Below are 19,782 nucleotides of genomic sequence, written 5' to 3' on the forward strand. Positions count from 1 at the left end.
AGTGCTCATCAGAATTAGGTAAGAATTACCGCACATCGTTACATCCTAGACGTTCATGTACTGTTAAAATGAATTACCATCATCTAAAGGGGATTTCTGTCATTCTGAGCACCGTGGGTGGACGCCCTAATCAGGTTATTCACCCAATGCATATGGGTCCGTTAAATTAAAATGTTGCTGGTAAAATGTCTGGCGCCACAACAGAAAGCATGATCCACCATCACATCTACTCATCTTGTGGTTTTGTAGTATCAGACAGTGCTAACAAATACTGCTTTAAAATTACATCTAAGCACAAGAGTGAAGCGTATACAAATCACTATTTCACAGTCTACCTCAAAAGACCTCTATGAAAAGGCAGGATTCTTTGCACTTCAGGCTAAATACTATGTAACAAATGTGAATGCGGAACGATATCTTGAATATTTCTGTATTTATAGCCTATGGTCATAGTTAGCTATCTTAACATAGAATGGAGTTAAGTTAATTAAAACAGAGTCAGTGAGACTGGACAACAAGGCTGGGACTCATAACGAACACAAATTAATGTCTAATTATATTTATGTCAGGGGTCATGTCCTTTTAATCAAATTTGGGCAAAATAAATTTAATATATTACAGGTTGGTGTACATACAGTATGCAAATAAGGTTACTTGCCAGTCAAAGTCAGTTATAACTCCTTATGACAGCTGCCACGTCAGTCTTATGACAGTGCCACGTCAGTCTTATGACAGTGCCACGTCAGTCTTATGACAGTGCCACGTCAGTCTTATGTCAGTCTTATGACAGCTGCCATGAATGCGTTTCAGGACCAGCAAGTGGTGAATGTGTTTCAGGGCCAGCCAGTGGTGAATGCGTTTCAGGGCCAGCCAGTGGTGAATGCGTTTCAGGACCAGCCAGTGGTGAATGCGTTTCAGGGCCAGCCAGTGGTGAATGCGTTTCAGGGCCAGCCAGTGGTGAATGCGTTTCAGGACCAGCCAGTGGTGAATGCGTTTCAGGACCAGCCAGTGGTGAATGGGTTTCAGGACCAGCCAGTGGTGAATGCGTTTCAGGACCAGCCAGTGGTGAATGGGTTTCAGGACCAGCCAGTGGTGAATGCGTTTCAGGACCAGCCAGTGGTGAATGGGTTTCAGGACCAGCCAGTGGTGAATGCGTTTCAGGACCAGCCAGGGGTGAATGGGTTTCAGGACCAGCCAGTGGTGAATGTGTTTCAGGCCCAGCCAGTGGTGAATGTGTTTCAGGCCCAGCCAGTGGTGAATGTGTTTCAGGCCCAGTCAGTGGTGAATGTGTTTGAGCGAACACAGCAGAAGAGGCCCACCCCCAGATACCACCCTAGATAAACACAGCTGCTATGTTTCTGCCTGTCAACACACCTATGAGGGGTGTGTGTGCCCTAATCATGCATTTTCTCATCACCATAGACATTAACTAGAAGTCTATGGGTGACTTAATTCTAATGCGCAAATTATATGCAATTCATTTTCCTCAACGGGTATGCATTTTTTGTGACAAAATTCAAAGTTATATATTGCATTATCATTATCATGATTGAGTATGGATAATGTCAGCCAATTTGATAAATAAATAGCAAAGAGTGTTAAATATTTCATTTCCATGGTACTATCCAGTACAACACTAACACATTTAAAAACGAAATACTTAAATGACAAATAATTTCTCATGTTTGCCATTTAATTTCATTGTTGTGATTAGCATGAACTGGGACAACAAGAAAAAGATGAGGTGAAGCTGTACTATATACACACACACACACACTGAATAACGCAGATAATCTTTGCTATGCTGGAAAATGAGAGACATGCACAATTAACCATCACCAATTATTTTATTAAGGATATACCTTACTGTACCCTTGGTGACCTGTGATAGAGACATTGTCTTAAAGGTAACAGTCATTCTTGTTCTTAGAAACACCTGTGTTCAACAAAACAAGTTACTATCTTCAAAGTGTTCGACTACTGTAGGTTTCCTTGATAACGTTTTCCAACACATAGGATTGCAGAAACTTATTGAATAGCAAGAACATTTCTATATTGTTGTTATGTTAGCAGGACATCTTACACGGAACCCAAACCGGCTGTGCATAAATATATTTTGTTCTCCTACACCAAACGCGATCACGACACGCAGGTTAAAATATCAAAACAAATTCTGAGGCAAGGTGAGGGAGGAGCGCCCTGCTGAAAATGAACCGTAATCTGCGTCGCCAGGTCGTACTGTCAACAAGACAGCCTGGTTCATCGTTCAGAAACACACATGTATTGGACTTGTAGTTAAGGCAGCCCCCCACCACCTCTCTGATTCAGAGTTAGTTGAATGCATTCAGTTGTGCAACTGACTAGGTATCCCCCCTTTCCCTTATGACTTTCAAACATACAGTGCACAGTACCTACCTCTATGCTTGCAACCTCTGCCTCCTCTATATCCAAGTAGTAGTGCCTGATATGGTACTACTATATACTCCTGAGGTGCTGACCTGTTCCACCCTAGACAACCACTGTGATTATTATTATTTGACCCTGCTGGTCATCTATGAACATTTGAACATCTTGGCCATGTTCTGTTTATAATCTCCACCCCTCATAGCCTGGTTCCTGTCTAGGTTTCTTCCTAGGGTCTGGCCTTTCTAGGGAGTTTTTTCCTAGCCACCGTGCTTCTGCACCTGCATTGCTTGCTGTTTGGGGGTTTTAGGCTGGGTTTCTGTACAGCACCTTGAGATATCAGCCGATGTAAGAAGGGCTTTATGAATACATTTGATTTGATTTACCTACTTGTACTTCTCCTGCAGTCACATCTGGAGCTCTTAACACACAGACACGCTGACACAGACATGCTGACACAGACATGCTGACACAGACACGCTGACACAGACACGCTGACACAGACACGCTGACACAGACACGCTGACACAGACACGCTGACACAGACACGCTGACACAGACACGCTGACACAGACACGCTGACACAGACACGCTGACACAGACACGCTGACACAGACACGCTGACACAGACATGCTGACACAGACACACATACAGTGTGAGAGCTGGGCCGGAAAAACAACAACTAAATGTTATATTGTACATGTGACGTTAGACTATATAGTCTGATGACACGCTTTCAGATAATTCCCTTGTTTTTGAACAGCCACATACTCTACAGGGGATCACTAATGGTAACTTCAGTCCATCATAGCTTGCTAGATATTTGTAGTGGAAAATAACCAATGCTAGTAATCCAGCTAATGATTTCAATGCACCTTCCAAATGTGAAATTACAAGATAAAAAAAAGCCACTTACCGTACCTCAAGGGGTTCCACGATGTCTTGTGTGAAGGTAGCTGGCTAGCTAGCTAACGTTAGCCAGTAGTGTTAGCCTGTAGTGCCTCTTCATAGCCAGCTAGCTATCTAGCCTACTACAGGTAGCTAGCTACATAAACTCAAACTCAGCAAAAAAAGAAACGTCCCTTTTTCAGGACCTTGTCTTTCAAAGACAATTTGTAAAAATCCAAATAACTTCAATGTTAAGGGTTTAAACACTGTTTCCCATGCTTGTTCAATGAACCATAAACAATTAATGAACATGCACCTGTGGAACGGTCGTTTAAACACTAACAGCTTACAGACGGTAGGCAATTAAGGTCACAGTTATGAAAACTTAGGACACTAAAGAGGTCTTTCTACCAACTCTGAAAAACACCAAAAGAAAGATGCCCAGGGTCCCTGCGTGAACATGCCTTAGGCATGCTGCAAGGAGGCATGAGGACTCCAGATGTGGCCAGGGCAATAAATTGCAATGTCCGTACTGTGAGACGCCCAAGACCGCGCTACAGGGAGACAGGGCGGACAGCTGATCGTTCTCGCAGTGGTAGACCACGTATAACACCGGCACAGGATCGGTACATCCGAACATAACACATGCGGGACAGGTACAGGATGGCAATAACAACTGCCCGAGTTACACCAGGAATGCTCAATCCCTCCATCAGTGCTCAGCCTGTCCGCAATAGGCTGAGAGAGGCTGGACTGAGAGCTTGTAGGCCTGTTGTAAGGCAGGTCCTCACCAGACATCACCGGCAACAACGTCGCCTAATGGCACAAACCCACCGTCGCTGGACCAGACAGGACTGGCAAAACGTGCTCTTCACTGACGAGTCGCGGTTTTGTCTCACCAGGGATTCGCGTACGCGTTTATCGTCTAAGGAATGAGCATTACACCGAGGCCTGTACTCTGGAGCGGGATCGATTTGGAGGTGCAGGGTCCATCATGGTCTGGAGCGGTGTGTCTCAGCATCATCGGACTGAGCTTGTTGTCATTGCAGGCAATCTCAACACTGTGCGTTACAGGGAAGACATCCTCCTTCTCATGTGGTACCCTTCCTGCAGGCTCATCCTGACATGACCCTCCAGCATGACAATGCCACCAGCCATACTGCTCGTTCTGTGCATGATTTACTGCAATACAGGAATGTCAGTGTTCTGCCATGGCCAGCAAAGAGCCCGGATCTCAAGCCCATTGAGATGGGACCTGTTGGATCGGAGAGTGAGGGCTAGGGCCATTCCCCCAAGAAATGTCCGGGAACTTGCAGGTGCCTTGGTGGAAGAGTGGGGTAACATCTCACAGCAAGAACTGGCAAATCTGGTGCAGTCCATGAGTAGGAGATGCACTGCAGTACTTATGCAGCTGGTGGCCACACCAGATACTGACTGTTACTTTTGATTTTGACCCCCCCTTTGTTCAGGGACACATTATTCCATTTCTGTTAGTCACATGTTTGTGGAACTTGTTCAGTTTATGTCTCAGTTGTTAAATCTTGTGTTCATACAAATATTTACACGTGTTAAGTTTGCTGAAAATAAACGCAGTTGACAGTGAGAGGGCATTTCTTTTTTTTGCTGAGTTTATAAGAGTCAATTAGCCATATTAGCTAACTAGTAGTAGTGCCCTCCGCTGAGCTCTATAGTCCTCTCCCGCAAACTCCTCGCACACACTGGCTGTTCTTCATTTTCCTGTGGAGTTTCATACTGGTTGTTGTTGCCAGGACAGCCCCAAAACACGCCACATCGATACCGTATGCCTCATTGATCGATACAGCCACGACCGAAGATGACTGTTGCCAGCAAGCACAGCCAACCTCTTCCGCCTCACGTTACCCAAACCTCTCCCGCAGCGTTTGACAATCAACACAAGTCAAAAACGATATAGCAAATGAGGAAACTAAAGTCTTAAACCACACACAGTATGGAAAGGAATTATTGATAATTAAATTTTGTTTTTGTCACAACTCAAGCTAATCACAACAAGGATATGAAAATGCAAACATGAAAAATGTCATTTAAGTTTAAGTTAAATGTGTTAGTATTATACTGGATAATATCATGGAAATTAAATAATAAACCCACTTTGCTATTTATTTTTCAAAATGGGCAGACATTATCCATATTCAAATCATGAAAATGATAATGTAATACATTTTTTTTTGCATTTCAATTTGAATTGGTGTCACACAAAAAAAAAAGCATATCCACTTAGAAAAAGGAATTCCAAACATGATATTGATTTGTCATTTGACCATTTGCATTTCGGCAGCTAAATGCTTCCATAATTTACTGCAGGAAGCGAAAAACCAAAAGGCACACACTATCTATCCATGTACCATGCATTGCATCTCACAGACTGACCCACCACTTCTAGTCATAGACAGACAGTGGAGTCTATTTGGCCATTTCTGTCATGTTTGAGTATACACATGCCAGGTGTTCTTGTAATGGTCTTCAGTATAGCATGGAAAATATCCAAGACCCCGGCTGGACAGTAAAATGTATAAATATTTGGAAATACTCTAAGCAAGTCATCATTTATTTGTAGATATTCAAGGTTACTTTGTTAAAATGCCATTTTAAATCCAAATAAATAAAATCACAGGGACATGTACCATTCCTTCCTTATTAAACCAGTATAAACCAGTTGACATCAATGGATGCGGCACTATAGCTATCCCCTATAGTTACACATAGAATTAATGGCATTTACCTTCGGCCCATCTGCTTAATAGCCAGGGTTTAAGAGCAGGCCAGGACAGGATTTAAGAGCAGAACAGGCCAGGATTTAAGAGCAGAACAGGCCAGGGTTTAAGAGCAGAACAGGCCAGGGTTTAAGAGCAGAACAGGCCAGGGTTTAAGAGGAGGCCAGGCCAGGGTTTAAGAGGAGGCCCGGCCAGGGTTTAAGAGGAGGACCGGCCAGGGTTTAAGCGGAGGACCGGCCAGGGTTTAAGAGGAGGACCGGCCAGGGTTTAAGAGGAGGACCGGCCCGGGTTTAAGAGGAGGACCGGCCCGGGTTTAAGAGGAGGACAGGCCCGGGCTTAAGAGCAGGACAGGCCCGGGTTTAAGAGCAGGACAGGCCCGGGTTTAAGAGCAGGACAGGCCCGGGTTTAAGAGCAGGCCAAGACTGAATCATATTAGTATGACGACAGGACAAAAGCAATATACACAGCATGGTTGTGTAAATCGAGGGGACTGAACTGAATGAAGTGACTGAATAACCAAGTTGCTAGCTTGTCATTGTACCACGTGGTCTCTTGCGCCAGAACAGGCACCTCCCCAGTGTTGCAAGTAGTATCAATAGTTCAAGTAAAGATCACACTAGTGCACAGCCACACAGTGAGTGGTAGGTTGGATTGTAGGTTGTGGTGTGTGAGTGGTAGGTTGGATGTTAGGTTGTGGTGTGTGAGTGGTAGGTTGTGGTGTGTGAGTGGTAGGTTGTGGTGTGTGAGTGGTAGGTTGGATGTTAGGTTGTGGTGTGTGAGTGGTAGGTTGGATGGTAGGTTGTGTGTGTGAGTGGTAGGTTGTGGTGTGTGAGTGGTAGGTTGTGGTGTGTAGAATGACAGCTATGGTTAGCTGAAGTATTTATCCACTTGTGTTACACCCCAGCCCTCCTGTCTGTAGGGTGTGCCTGCATGGCACATCAACCCTCAGGCTGGCGGATGCCTTCCTTGTGCTAGGAATTATCTTATCTTTCTCTTTCCCTTTTCTTACCAGCACAGTCCAGAACAGAGCAGCACGTTGTGCACTTAGATGATCGTCAGTAGCACGCATGTCCATTTCTCCTGGTTCAAAGTTGAGGAGAGATTGACTGCGTCACTATTGATCTATTGGCGGCAGCAGGAAGCCTTGGAGGGTAGGAGTGTTGGGCCAGTAACCGAAAGGTTGCTGGATCGAATCCCAGAGTTGACAAGGTAACAATCTGTCGTTCTGCCCCTGAGAAAGGCAGTTAACCCACTGTTACCCGGGCGCCGATGACGTGGATGTCGATTAAGGCAGCCCCCCAAACATCTGAACAAATATCACATCACTAGTGGAGTTAATGTCTCTGTTGGTCCAAAGGGAAAGGAGGATACCTAGTCAGTTGTACAACTGAATGTATTCAACTGAAATGTGTCTTCTGCATTTAACCCCTCTGAATCAGAGAGGTTTGGGGGGCTGCCTTAAAAATCGACATCATCGGCGCAACCTTTCGGTTACTGGCCCAACGCTCTAACCACTATGGTAGCCTTCGTTTGATGCCAGTGACAAGGCTGATTAGAGAATGAACGCAAATGTTTAGCCGGTCATTATTGCTCACTTTATCATTGTGACCAATTCTGGAATCAAACTCTGTTAACTTTGTTGTTTAGTAATTAACGTCAATAGTCCTTTTGACATCAACACATCACAATGTCAACAGTCATAGCTTTGCAGCTTCTCCCATCCCCCCCCCCTATAGTGAAAGTATGTTACACACCCTCTGGTTATGGTGGAAAAAGGAAGTGTGAGCATGTTTGATAACTTTGCATTGTAAAGGTACCGTATGCAAATACATCATTGGCTGACACAAGTAAGCCACAGTACTGTAAGTATACTGCTATTTAGCAAAACATTTTATGTGAGAAACCAACCATGGAGATAATTTAAAGTTCTTTGCAAGACTATTCCAAAGAATGGCAGCTGAGTACAAAAAGGTTTCTTTTCCCATAACACTTAGTTTTGGGTCTGGGTGCCAAGATTGCTCAATAGCTGCAGTCAGTGTTTACGGTGAGTGTGAATTTCCCCATGGTGAATAAAATAATGAGTCATCTACAGTTGAAGTCAGAAGTTATATATATACACCTTAGCCAAATACATTTAAACTCAGTTATTCCACAATTCCTGACATTTAATCCTAGTAAAAATTCAGTCTTAGGCCAATTAGGATCACCACTATATTTTAAGAATGTGAAATGTCAGAATAATAGTAGAGATAATTATTTATTTCAGCTTTTATTTCTTTCATCACATTCCCACTGGGTTAGAAGTTTACATACACTCAATTAGTATTTGGTAGCATTGCCTTTAAATTGTTTAACTTGGGTGAAACATTTCGGGTAGCCTTCCTCAAGCTCCCAACAACAAGTTGGGTGAATTTTGGCTCATTCCTCCTGACAGAGCTGGTGTAACTGAGTCAGATTTGTAGGCCTTTTTGCCCACACAGACTTTTTCAGTTCTGCCAACAAATGTTCTATACGATTGAGATCAGGGCTTTGTGATGGCCACTCCAATACATTGACTTTGTTGTCCTTAACCTCTTTTGCCACAACTTTGTTTGGGGTCATTGTCCATTTGGAAGACCCATTTGCGACCAAGCTTTAACTTCCTGACTGATGTCTTGAGATGTTGCTTCAATATATCCACATAATTTTGCTTCCTCATGATGCCATCTATTTTGTGAAGTGCACCAGTCCCTCCTGCAGCAAAGCACCCCTACAACATGATGTTGCCACCCCCGTGCTTCACGGTTGAGATGGTGTTCTTCGGCTTGCAAGCCTCCCCCTTTTTCCTCCAAACATAACAATCTTTGTCCCCATGTGCAGTTGCAAATCATAGTTTGGCTTTTTTATGGCGGTTTTGGAACAGTGGCTTCTTCCTTGCTGAGTGGCCTTTCAGGTTATGTCAATATAGGACTTGTTTTACTGTGGATATAGATACTTTTGCACCCGTTTCCTCCAGCATCTTCACAAGGTCCTTTGCTGTTGTTCTGGGATTGATTTGCACTTTTCGCACCAAAGAACGTTCATCTCTAGGAGACGGAACGAGTCTCCTTCCTGAGCGGTATGACGGCTGCGTGGTACCATGGTGTTTATACTTGCGTACTATTGTTTGTACAGATGAACGTGGTACCTTCAGGCGTTTAGAAATTGCTCCCAAGCATGAACCAGACTTGTGGAGGTCTACAAAAAAAATTCTGAGGTCTTGGCTGATTTCCTTAGATTTTCCCATGATGTCAAGCAAAGAGGCACTGAGTTTGAAGGTAGTCCTTGAAATAAATCCAGAGGTACACCTCCAATTGACTCAAATGATGTCAACTAGCTTATCATATGCTTCTAAAGCCATGACATCATTTTCTGGAATTTTCCAAGCTTTTTAAAGGCACAGTCAACTTAGTGTATGTAAACTTCTGACCGACTGGAAATGTGACACAGTGAACTATAAGTGAAATAATCTGTCTGTAAACAATTGTTGGAAAAATGACTTGTGTCATGCACAAAGTAGATGTCCTAACCGACTCGCCAAAACTATAGTTTGTTAACAAGAAATTTGTGGAGTGGTTGAAAAACGCGTTTTAATGACTCCAAACGAAGTGTATGTAAATGTCCGACTTCAACTGGATATTCTATAACTTTCACAGTGCTGAAAATGTTATTCATCGTGGCATTAGAAGCAAGCATTCATAAATGATTTGTCTGATGTCATCTGTGTTCTCTAATGATCCTTATAAACTGGGTGGTTCGAGCCCCTGAACGCTGAAAGCCGTGGTATATCAGACCACGTTGCATTGTGCCTAAGAACAGCCCTTAGCCGTGGTATATTGGCCATATACCACACACCCCCACTCGGGCCTTATTGCTTAAATATTTTGCTTGTTCTGCCTCTCACTCAGCAAGGCCGTTAACCCACTGTTACCCCGGCGCCGAAGACGTGGATGTCGATTAAGGCAGCCCCCCGCATCTCTCTGATTCAGAGGGGTTAAATGCGGAAGATACATTTCAGTTGAAGGCATTCAGTTGTACAACTGACCATGTATCCCCCTTTCCCTAATTAGCACTTAACATATGTTATGAACAATATGCACCCTATTGGTATGATGTTGCTGTTGTATGAACATAGGTGGGTTGGTACATAAGCATAAAGGTTGGTGTATAAACATAATAATGGCATAGAAGATATCTACAGATGCCAGCCTGTCTGTACTGCCTATAGTCTGTCCCTAAAGTTGCAATTGGACCAGTGCAAAGCAGTATTGCAAAGTAGTGGTCTCCACCCAACTCTGGTCCTGGGAGTTACTGTGTGTGCAGGCTTTTGTCCAACTAAACACAGCAAATGGTAGTGCCTTGGAAATATACAGTACAGGTGAAAACACAGTAGGCTTCTATGGAATCCCACTGTTGTTGACACCACTCATCCCACACACAGATCCCCCTCATGTTTTCACTGTCCGTGTGCCCCCTCTTACACAATCTCACTCTCTAACACAAAACACACACCTCTGCATGGGTTCTCCCTCTCACTATACAATCGCCAGATAGTGAGTAACCGGAGGGGATTTGTTGATCAGATCAGTGTTGTGTACTGTCTGCCCTAACTGTCTGCCCTAACTGTCTGCCCTACCAGACAGTTAGCAATACACTGTAAAACACTGATCATGTGGCGTTCACAGATTGAAAAACACTGGAAAACAGTGTTTAGAGCCAAAGAACATTGAATCATGACTTTAAAGCTAACATTTCCATTTGGAGTAGACACCCCCAGTGAATGTTGTACTCTGTTTTCTTACATATTGTATTTATCTGAAGTCTTTTATCTGAAAAAGAGGTTTCAACAATACTTATTATAAAATGGATTTGGGAGGGGAGTTATTCACGACAATCGTTTTGGTAATGCCTGCTAACAGTTACATTTGAATTATCAATACGCTTCCGCTGTCCCACAGCGCAACCAGGCAATTCATAACCTTCGTCTCCCCTGAAAACAGAAAAGAGAAGAAGAGTCTAGACGTTATTTCCCCATGCTTCTAGCTGATCATTTGATTTTCAGCAGTGGGGGGGGGGTGGTGGTCTTAACCTTGCTTCCTGTCTCTATGAGCTGTGCAACAACGGTGCAGTTTTTGTGATCTCCACTGTGCTATAGAAAATTCATGTGTCCAGACTGACAACTTCTCTGAGCCAGATTCATACATCAGTCTAATTATTGTGGATATATCCAAAGAAAAGAAGTGTACACACACATATATACACACACACACACATATATACACACACACACACGTTTTGAATTCAGGCTGTAACACAACTAAATGTGGAATAAGTCAAGGGGTTCATGATGTATTGCTTAATTAAGGAACCAAAGAAATGTGAATCATCTCTGAAATCTCACAAGCTCATCTGAGGTAATGATAAATCAATACTGTATCAAAGCGAGGGGAGCCAGAGTCATGATGACTGTAATATATTTTGTCAAGTCAGCATTTCACTACTTAACAGTGTAAAAAAAAAAACACTACTGGAGTCTTAAACGGATACTGCGAGATTCTGGCAATTAAGACCTTTTTCTACTTACTCAGAGTCAGATAATCTCGTGGATTAAATGTTTATGTCTCTGTGTGCGGTTTAAAAGGAAGTTGCAACTATTGCTAAATAGTGTTAGCGCAATGACTAGAAGTCTACAGAACAGCGAACATAACCATTCCAAGAGACTTCTAGTCTTTGCTTTAACCCTAGTTTCCAGAATCTCACACTATCCCTTTAAAGTGATCATGGGATATCCGAGTCAAACAGCACTGGACCGCTTACAGACACTAAAAACCTCTATATCTATTGTGTCAAAAACTTAGTTTTCCCTTAAATACACTACAATTGGAAGTGAATGAAACTGAAATTAAATGTCCTTAACACACATGGATGTTTACCATTCAGTCTGGTGTCACCATTTCTCTCTTTCGACTAAAGAACTGTCACTTCTCAGTTCAGACGTCCTGAACCCAGTTTCCTAAAGACTAATGAACGGCACACACAGTTCAGCCCAGGTCAGCTCTATTCAACTGTAGAATATAAAGAAAGTTGAATCGTGTCTTTAGCTCACTTTTCTACTTAAAAAAAAACTCACCCCACTGGATGTTATACAAAATGGTTCACTCGCAAAATAAAATCAGCTTTACCGCAAATATACATAGTACACCTGTTGCAGCAGAGGCAATTACTGGTGAAGAACTGAAGGCAAGGTGTTACGTTATATGCTGTCCATCTGTGTCACGTTATATGCTGTCCATCTGTGTCAAAGACATTACTATAATCCTCCCTAGCCTAGGAGCCTTAAACCACATCGAAGGAGCCACCACTGCACTGCAGTAAAGCCCTTCAGATTCCCTCCTCTCCTCTCCCATCCTCTCGACACTAGAACATTCTACGGCAGCCCTGTTAGCGCCCCATTAACATTACATGGGGAATATTTAAATAATGCTGTGTTACTGAATGTCTAAATACTCAAAATTCTCAAAGTTGGCCCAACTCTCTAAATATTGGGCTCTAGGTTAGTTTACTGAATAAAGCGGGGGGGGGGGGGGGGGGGGCGATTGTACATTCACTACATTCCACACACACACAGGAGAGAGAGCGATGGAGAGTGGGGGACAGAAAGCGAGACAGACAGTACGTATATTGCTTTACTGAGAACATCATTGGTATGATGAGCACATGCTACACAGGGGGCTGATCCTCAGGGCTGATCCTCGGGGCAGGGGGCTGATCCTCGGGGCAGGGGGCTGATCCTCGGGGCAGGGGGCTGATCCTCGGGGCTGATCCTCGAGGCAGGGGGCTGATCTGCACAGTCACCTGTGTGTTTGTGTGTTAATCTCAATCCTCTTCACTAAATCCCCCTCTCCCTCTCACTCTCCAGTCACCCCCTCCCTCTTCCTCTCTCACTGTCCATGTTTGTCTCTTCTCATCAATCCCTTTCTCACTCTCTTCCCATATTACCATATCTTGTTAACTACGCCCTGTCTCCTTATACCACTCTATCTCTCCCCATCCATCCTCCCTCTCCCATCCATCCTCCCTCTCCCATCCACCCTCCCATTTCTCCCCATCCACTCTCCCATTTCTCCCCATCCACTCTCCCATTTCTCCCCATCCACTCTCCCATTTCTCCCCATCCACTCTCCCTCCTCTTAGAATAGACATTTGGTTGTGCATCAGTAGTTTCTCTTGCCATGTCAGTCACTGACAGTCACTCAATTAGCCAATGTCAAGTAAAACATTTTTGATGGGTAAGTTGGTCTAGCAGTCAGCTATCAAAACTTAGTAGTATTCATGGTCGAATTACCGACCGGGGGGGGCCCCCCCATTGATTTTGTTCATCACTCTCAGTCAGGTATCATATTAAAAACTGCCAACATTTCTCTCCACGGCAAAAATGTGTTTAATTGCAGGAAATTAGTTACAAGATTGTTAAATCTTCTCGCTGCCCCATGGCAAAATGTGTAGAATTCCAGGAAATGAACTATAAAACATAAATGTTCTCTCCGCTAAAATGTTTTGCACGCAAGGTGAAAGAATGTCGCCCAGAGGCAGTAAAAGGCTAGGGCCTGCTCTGACTGCATGGCGGGTATGGATGTGGGTATACTGTGGCCCTTCATGATGAGTTCACATTTTTTGTGGCCCCACCCTCCATCAAGTTAAATTATGCATGGATGAAATTTGGCCGTAGACATATTTAAAACTAATTTGACATTTTGTTCTGAAATGGGTTGGCTACAGTTTACGCAAGCATCCAGGATCAAATACATTTCCTTGTTGGTTTATTACACTTTAACTGCGCTCGGTGTCTTGTTTAAAATCACCAACACCAAGTTTTCAAAGATGTATAACTAAAGCAAGATAAACCACACCTTGTCGTTTCCAACGCAAACAAATGAGTCATAATGGGCAGAACAAGCAAGCAAGGAGGTGCAAGCAAGGAGCAAGGAGGCCGAGCCATGCACGTCCTAGCGATATCCTATTGGCGCGTTCTAGTATACAGCCGCATATTTATGTTACGGAACGCCTACTCTGTGAAGTGCGCCTGTGCAATAACTCAATTTGCCTTTGCACTCCTAAACAGCGCGATATTTTTTTTTTACTTTGGAAAAGAGTAAAGTCTCCAAAACTTAGTCCACTCTGTTCATAACTGATTCTAGTTTTTGAAACCGAATATTTAAATGAGATCAAATGTTTAATTGATGAGAAAATGTGCAGAATGTTGGCCAAAATCTCTCGTTCCATCTTCTCCCACTGCCCGCCAGTGGGCTTCCTCTCACTACCATATTTGGTAGTGAGAGGAAGCGCCAACCGTATGCTTCACATTTATACACCCAGTGATTTCTGTCTCATTGTTATATCTGTAGGGTTATGGTTGTACTGTAACTGCGCACCTCCAAAACCACCAAGACCATGTAACATTGTTAAATTAGTAAACTATACACAACAGTTTCTGCGGCTCACACATAGAAAACATTGAAGCCATGACAACGTCCTTGTTTCAGATCCTTGTGATATGCACGAGGTGATCACAACCGTGAACTCAACTGCCTGCCATCCGACAAGCCCTACTTACCCAGAACGGGAGCTTTGGTCCGCATAAGCGCTCCATGTCCAAGGGGCTTCCGCACAACGAACGAATTACCCTTTCCCGGCGTTAACAGGTCGCTCCGTCAATTTCAACTTATTTTGTTCTCGCACATACAGAGACACGTTAGTGGAGCTCGTTGAGTTAATTTGGAATAGTAGTTTGACTCTGCCTCTGAACAACCCTCCTGCTCTCTCTCTCCTCATTTCACTCCAGAATGCTGTTAGATGAGAACAGTCACACCAAGGTTGTACCAGCGTGTTGTGAACAATATTCATAGCAACGATTGTGGAATCGTCGGTTTACCTTCAAAATAAAAGTACTCCATTGAAACTGATGCACACCGATAAAAATTGTGGAATCATGTCACAAATGTTCTAGATATTGCTAAACAAGGTTTGAATGTTGTTATACAAATTCACCAAAAGACAATTATTATTTCATTTTACCCAAAACAAATCAGTTGAAATCGCACTGTGGATGTATTTAAATTCAGAATTGCATTTGGGGCATTACTTATATGTACAGCCTGACCTATGGATGGTGCACCCATGAAATGGGGTATCAGCCTACTCAGTGACATCCACAGAATACAACTTTGTAGAGTTTACACATCTATTAGCGTCTTAGCACTTCTTAAAATGTTCATACTTGAGTAAAAGTAAAGCTATGTTAATAGAAAATGACTCAAGTAAAAGTGAAAGTCACCCAGTAAAATACAAATTGTGTAACAGTCTAAAAGTATTTGGATTTAAAATATACTATATCAAAAGTAATTAATATTTGTCTTTTGTTGAATTTATATAACAACCTTGTTTGGCATTATATAGTACAATTGTGGCATGATTCCCCTATTTCTATACATTTGGATTAGTTTCAAGGGGAACTTTTATTTTGAATGCGAAATGCCAATTCCACTATTGTTGCTCACGCTAATGGTGTTCACAACACACTTGTTGATGTTGTCATGATGACATGCCTGAGTCCGCCCACACCCTCGCTGTATTAAGGCCCCACCCACCCACAACTCTCTCTCACACACACACACACACACACACACACACACACACACACACACACACACACACACACACACACACACACACACACACACAGGAAACCATATCAGTATGACTCTGCAAGTAAAACTCTGTTGACTCAGTTCATATACAGGTAGAGTCAGTGTCATCATTGAAGGGTGTGTGTCAAAGATCATAGAATAGCGAATATAATAGAGTAGAATATAACAGAGTCAATCAATCTACAGTTGGGAAATCCGAATAAGGTGCCATCACTAGAGCCCTGCGGTTCTTTTAGGACGCCTGTTGTTTGAAAGAGCTTTTACGGTTGTTTAGTGTTGTTCGTTTAGCAAGGACACATGTTCTCTCTCTATCTCCCTTTCTCTATCTCTCTCACTATCTCTATCTCTCTCCATTTTGTGGTTTTGCTCGCTGGGTTAGACAAGATCACTCACTGAGCAGTGTTGTTTTCAGCTTTATTCAATGTGTCTTAATGACATAAAATAATATTTCCAGAATATTTTTCAAGTATTATTTCTGTCAGAATCTCTCTCACTCTTTCTCTCTGTATCTCTCTCACTCTGTTGCTCTCTCTCTTCAAGGGGATTTATTGGCATGGGAAACATATGTTAACATTGCCAAAGCAAGTGAAGTAGATAATATACAAAAGTGAAATAAACAATGAAAATGAACAGTAAACATTACACTCACAGAAGTTCCAAAATAATAAAGACATTACAAATGTCATATTATGTATATATACAGTGTTGTAACAATGTGCAAATGGTTAAAGTACAAAAGGGAAAATAAATAAATAAATATGGGTTGTATTTGCAATGGTGTTTGTTCTTCACTGGTTACCCTTTTCTTGTGGCAACAGGTCACAAATCTTGCTGCTGTGTATCGCTGTATCTGTCTTTCTGTCTCCTCTCTCTCCATCTTGTATACCTGTCAGTCAGGTGAGCGTGTTTGAAAGAAAAGTTGCCAAATATACCCCCTTCTTAATAAACCCAGCTTCTTCAGTGGGTTTATGTTGTAGGCAGCTCTGCTTTTTCATCTTGAGGCTGTCAATAGTGATGCTAGACAGACACACACAGCCAGGAGGCAGCCACTGCATCCTAAACAGGCTTAAAGGCTCACAGAGCCAGGAGACTTGATGATGAATGACAACTCACATAGTAAATATTCTCCCTGTCGGACTGACACAAGGAATTTACACACTTTATCTACACAGTCAGAAGGGCACGGGCACACACACACACCCACACACACACAGTGGAGGCCTTTTTTATCAGGTTTCTGTTTGGCAGACCTCATTTTTTGTAGTGACATTAGTCAATGTAGAGCTGGTAGCTTTTTCTGGAAAACAGCCATGAACTTGAAAAGAACGTATATCTTCCTTAACGAGGACTATCCTGAAGCTGTGATGTTAAAAAGTATTTCATGTGATTAATAAAGCGCATCCAAAGGCTGCACTTGTTGTATTTATGAAATTGTTACTTCCAATTACTGATAAACAAGCTGTCCAATCAAGAGGAAGCTTCTCACTGATAAACATTCACCTGTTAAGAAACTGACTGTTAGAACTGTTAAGGCTCCATGGATTGATGAGGAATTGAAAAATGGTTGAAAGAGATGGGGCAAAGGGAGTGGCTAATAAGTCTGGCTGCACATCTGACTGGCAGACTTACTGCAAATTGAGAAAGTATGTGACTAAACTCAACAAAAAGAAGAAGAAACTGTATTATGAAGCCAAGATCAATGATATAAAGAATAATGGAAAAAATAGTCATACTTTAAATTAAATTGAATTATGATCAGAAAGACAAATCCAACTCCATCTTTCATCGAATCAGATGACTTATTCATCACAAACCTATTTGATGTTGCCAATTATTTTAATGATCACTTCATTGGCAAAGTGGGCAAACTTAGGCAGGAAATGCCAACAACGAACAGTGAGCCATCATATTCATGAATAAAAAACAAATAATGAAAGAAAAGCATTGTAGGTTTGAATTTTGTAAGTTAGTGTCGGAGACGTGAGAAGATGATTGTCATCGATGTGACAAACCTCCTGGCATTGACAACTTAGATGGAAAGCTACTGAGGATGGTAGCTGACTCTATAGCCACTCCTATCTGTCATATCTTTCATCTGAGCCTGGAGGAAAGTCTTTGTCCTCAGGCCTGGAGGGAAGCCAAAGTCATTCCGCTACCCAATAGTGGTAAAGCGGACTTTACTGGTTCTAACAGCAGACATATCAGCTTGCTGCCAGCTCTTAGCAAACTGTTGGAAAGAATTGTGTTTGACCAAATACAATGCTATTGCTCTGTAAACAAATTAACAATAGACTTTCAGCATGCTTATAGAGAAGGCCACAACATGTACTGGACTGACACAAATGACTGATGATTGGTTGAAATACAATTGATCATAAGAAGATGGCGGGGTATGTTTTGTTAGATTTCAGTGCAGCCTTTGACATTATTAACCATAACCTGTTGTTGAGAGAACTTGTGTTTTATAGATTTTTGAATCTCTACCATATCGTTGATTCAGAGCTATCTACTGTATGGAACACAAAGGGTTTTATTTAATGGACGCTTCTTTAATGTTACACTTGTAGAGTTAAACATGTAAGGCAGGACAGCTCTCTAGGTCCTCTGCTCTTTTCTATGTTTACCAATGACCTGCCACTGGCATTAAACAAAGCCTGTGTGTCCACGTATGCTGATGATTCAACCCAATACCCGTCAGCAACCAAAGCTAGTGAAATCACTGCAATCCCAAACAAAGAGTTGCAGTCAGTTTGTGGCCAATAATAAACTGGAAATGAACATCTCTACAACTCAAAGCTATGTACAGTATTTGGTACAAATCATTCCTTAAGTTCTAGACCTCAGCTGAACCTGGTAATGAATAGTGTGGCTGTTGAGCAAGATGGGGAGACTACATTACTTGGCTGTTATACCTTAGATAGTAAACTGTCATGGTCAAAACATATAGATTCAATGTTTGTAAAGATGGGGAGAAATAAAGATCTGCTTTTTTTGACACCACACTCCACAAAGCAAGTCCTGCAAGCTCTAGTTTGATCTTATCTTGATTATTGTCCAGTCATATGGTCCAGTGCTGCAAATAAGAACCTAGTTAAGCTGCAGCTGGCCCAGAACATTTTGCTCTTCATTGTAATCAGCGGGCTAATATTAATACTATTCATGCCAGTCTCCCTTGGTGAAGAGTTGAGGAGAGACTGACTGCATTGCTTGTTTTTATAAGAAACATTAATGTGTTGGAAATCCCAAATTGTTTGCATAGTCAACTTACACACAGCACTGACACACACATTTATCCCACCAGACATGCCACCAGGGGTCTTTTCACAGTCCCCAGGTCCAGAACTAATTCAAGGAAACGTACAGTATTATACAGAGCCATGAGTGAATGGAACTTTCTTTCATCTTATATATTAGAAGTGAACAGCATAACTGGTTTCAATAGACATAAAGCAACCCCCTGTCCCCCATGTGACCGACTTGTTGCGTGTATCTACTGACATGTGGAACTGAAAGATGCAAACTACATGTTAATGTTTCTAAATATATGTTGTGAAGTCCTGTCTACTGTATGTATTTTGGGTTATGTGTCGAACCCCAGTAAGACTAGCTGTCGCTATTGACGATCCTCATAAAATAAAACAAATGAATGTAACTTTTTATGTCAAATTGTTTTTCCATTCTACTTGTAGACCTGAATGTCCTGAAAAGAAAACAGTTAAGCACTTTGATGTGAGGCTAAATGAGGGCTTGCCAAGCTGATATATGAAATTAGTGACAAAACCAGACTTGGCCTGGGACTGATATTGACACAGTCTACAAATGCAACCAATCACTTTCTATTGGCTTAATGTATGGGAGGAGTTGCTAACCAGGAAGTTGAAGATAATGATTACAGTAATTAATGTAGGGATAAAATAATCCTAGGTTTTGGCCTTTCTAGGGAGTTTTTCCTAGCCACCGTGCTTCTACACCTGCATTGCTTGCTGTTTGTGGTGTTAGACTGGGTTTCTGT

At 42.3% G+C, this 19,782-nt stretch overlaps 1 protein-coding gene across 2 annotated transcripts in view; it reads right to left on the bottom strand.

Moving 5' to 3' along the window:
- Positions 1-14,941, bottom strand: part of LOC139569986 (ATP-binding cassette sub-family C member 3-like) — a 53,467-nt gene extending 38,526 nt beyond the window's left edge. The window contains exon 1 of one of the 2 annotated variants that reach the window (XR_011673988.1): positions 14,678-14,941. Coding sequence is in view for 1 of the 2 variants with exons in the window: in XM_071391398.1 (XP_071247499.1) it covers positions 14,678-14,713 (36 nt within the window). In the remaining variant the exon portion in view is untranslated. The remainder of the gene's footprint in view (positions 1-14,677) is intronic. The other variant, XM_071391398.1, reaches the window with a different exon arrangement.
- Positions 14,942-19,782: the final 4,841 nt, after the last annotated feature.

Source organism: Salvelinus alpinus, chromosome 3 (genome assembly GCF_045679555.1).
Source record: "Salvelinus alpinus chromosome 3, SLU_Salpinus.1, whole genome shotgun sequence".
NCBI classification, from domain to species: domain Eukaryota; kingdom Metazoa; phylum Chordata; class Actinopteri; order Salmoniformes; family Salmonidae; genus Salvelinus; species Salvelinus alpinus.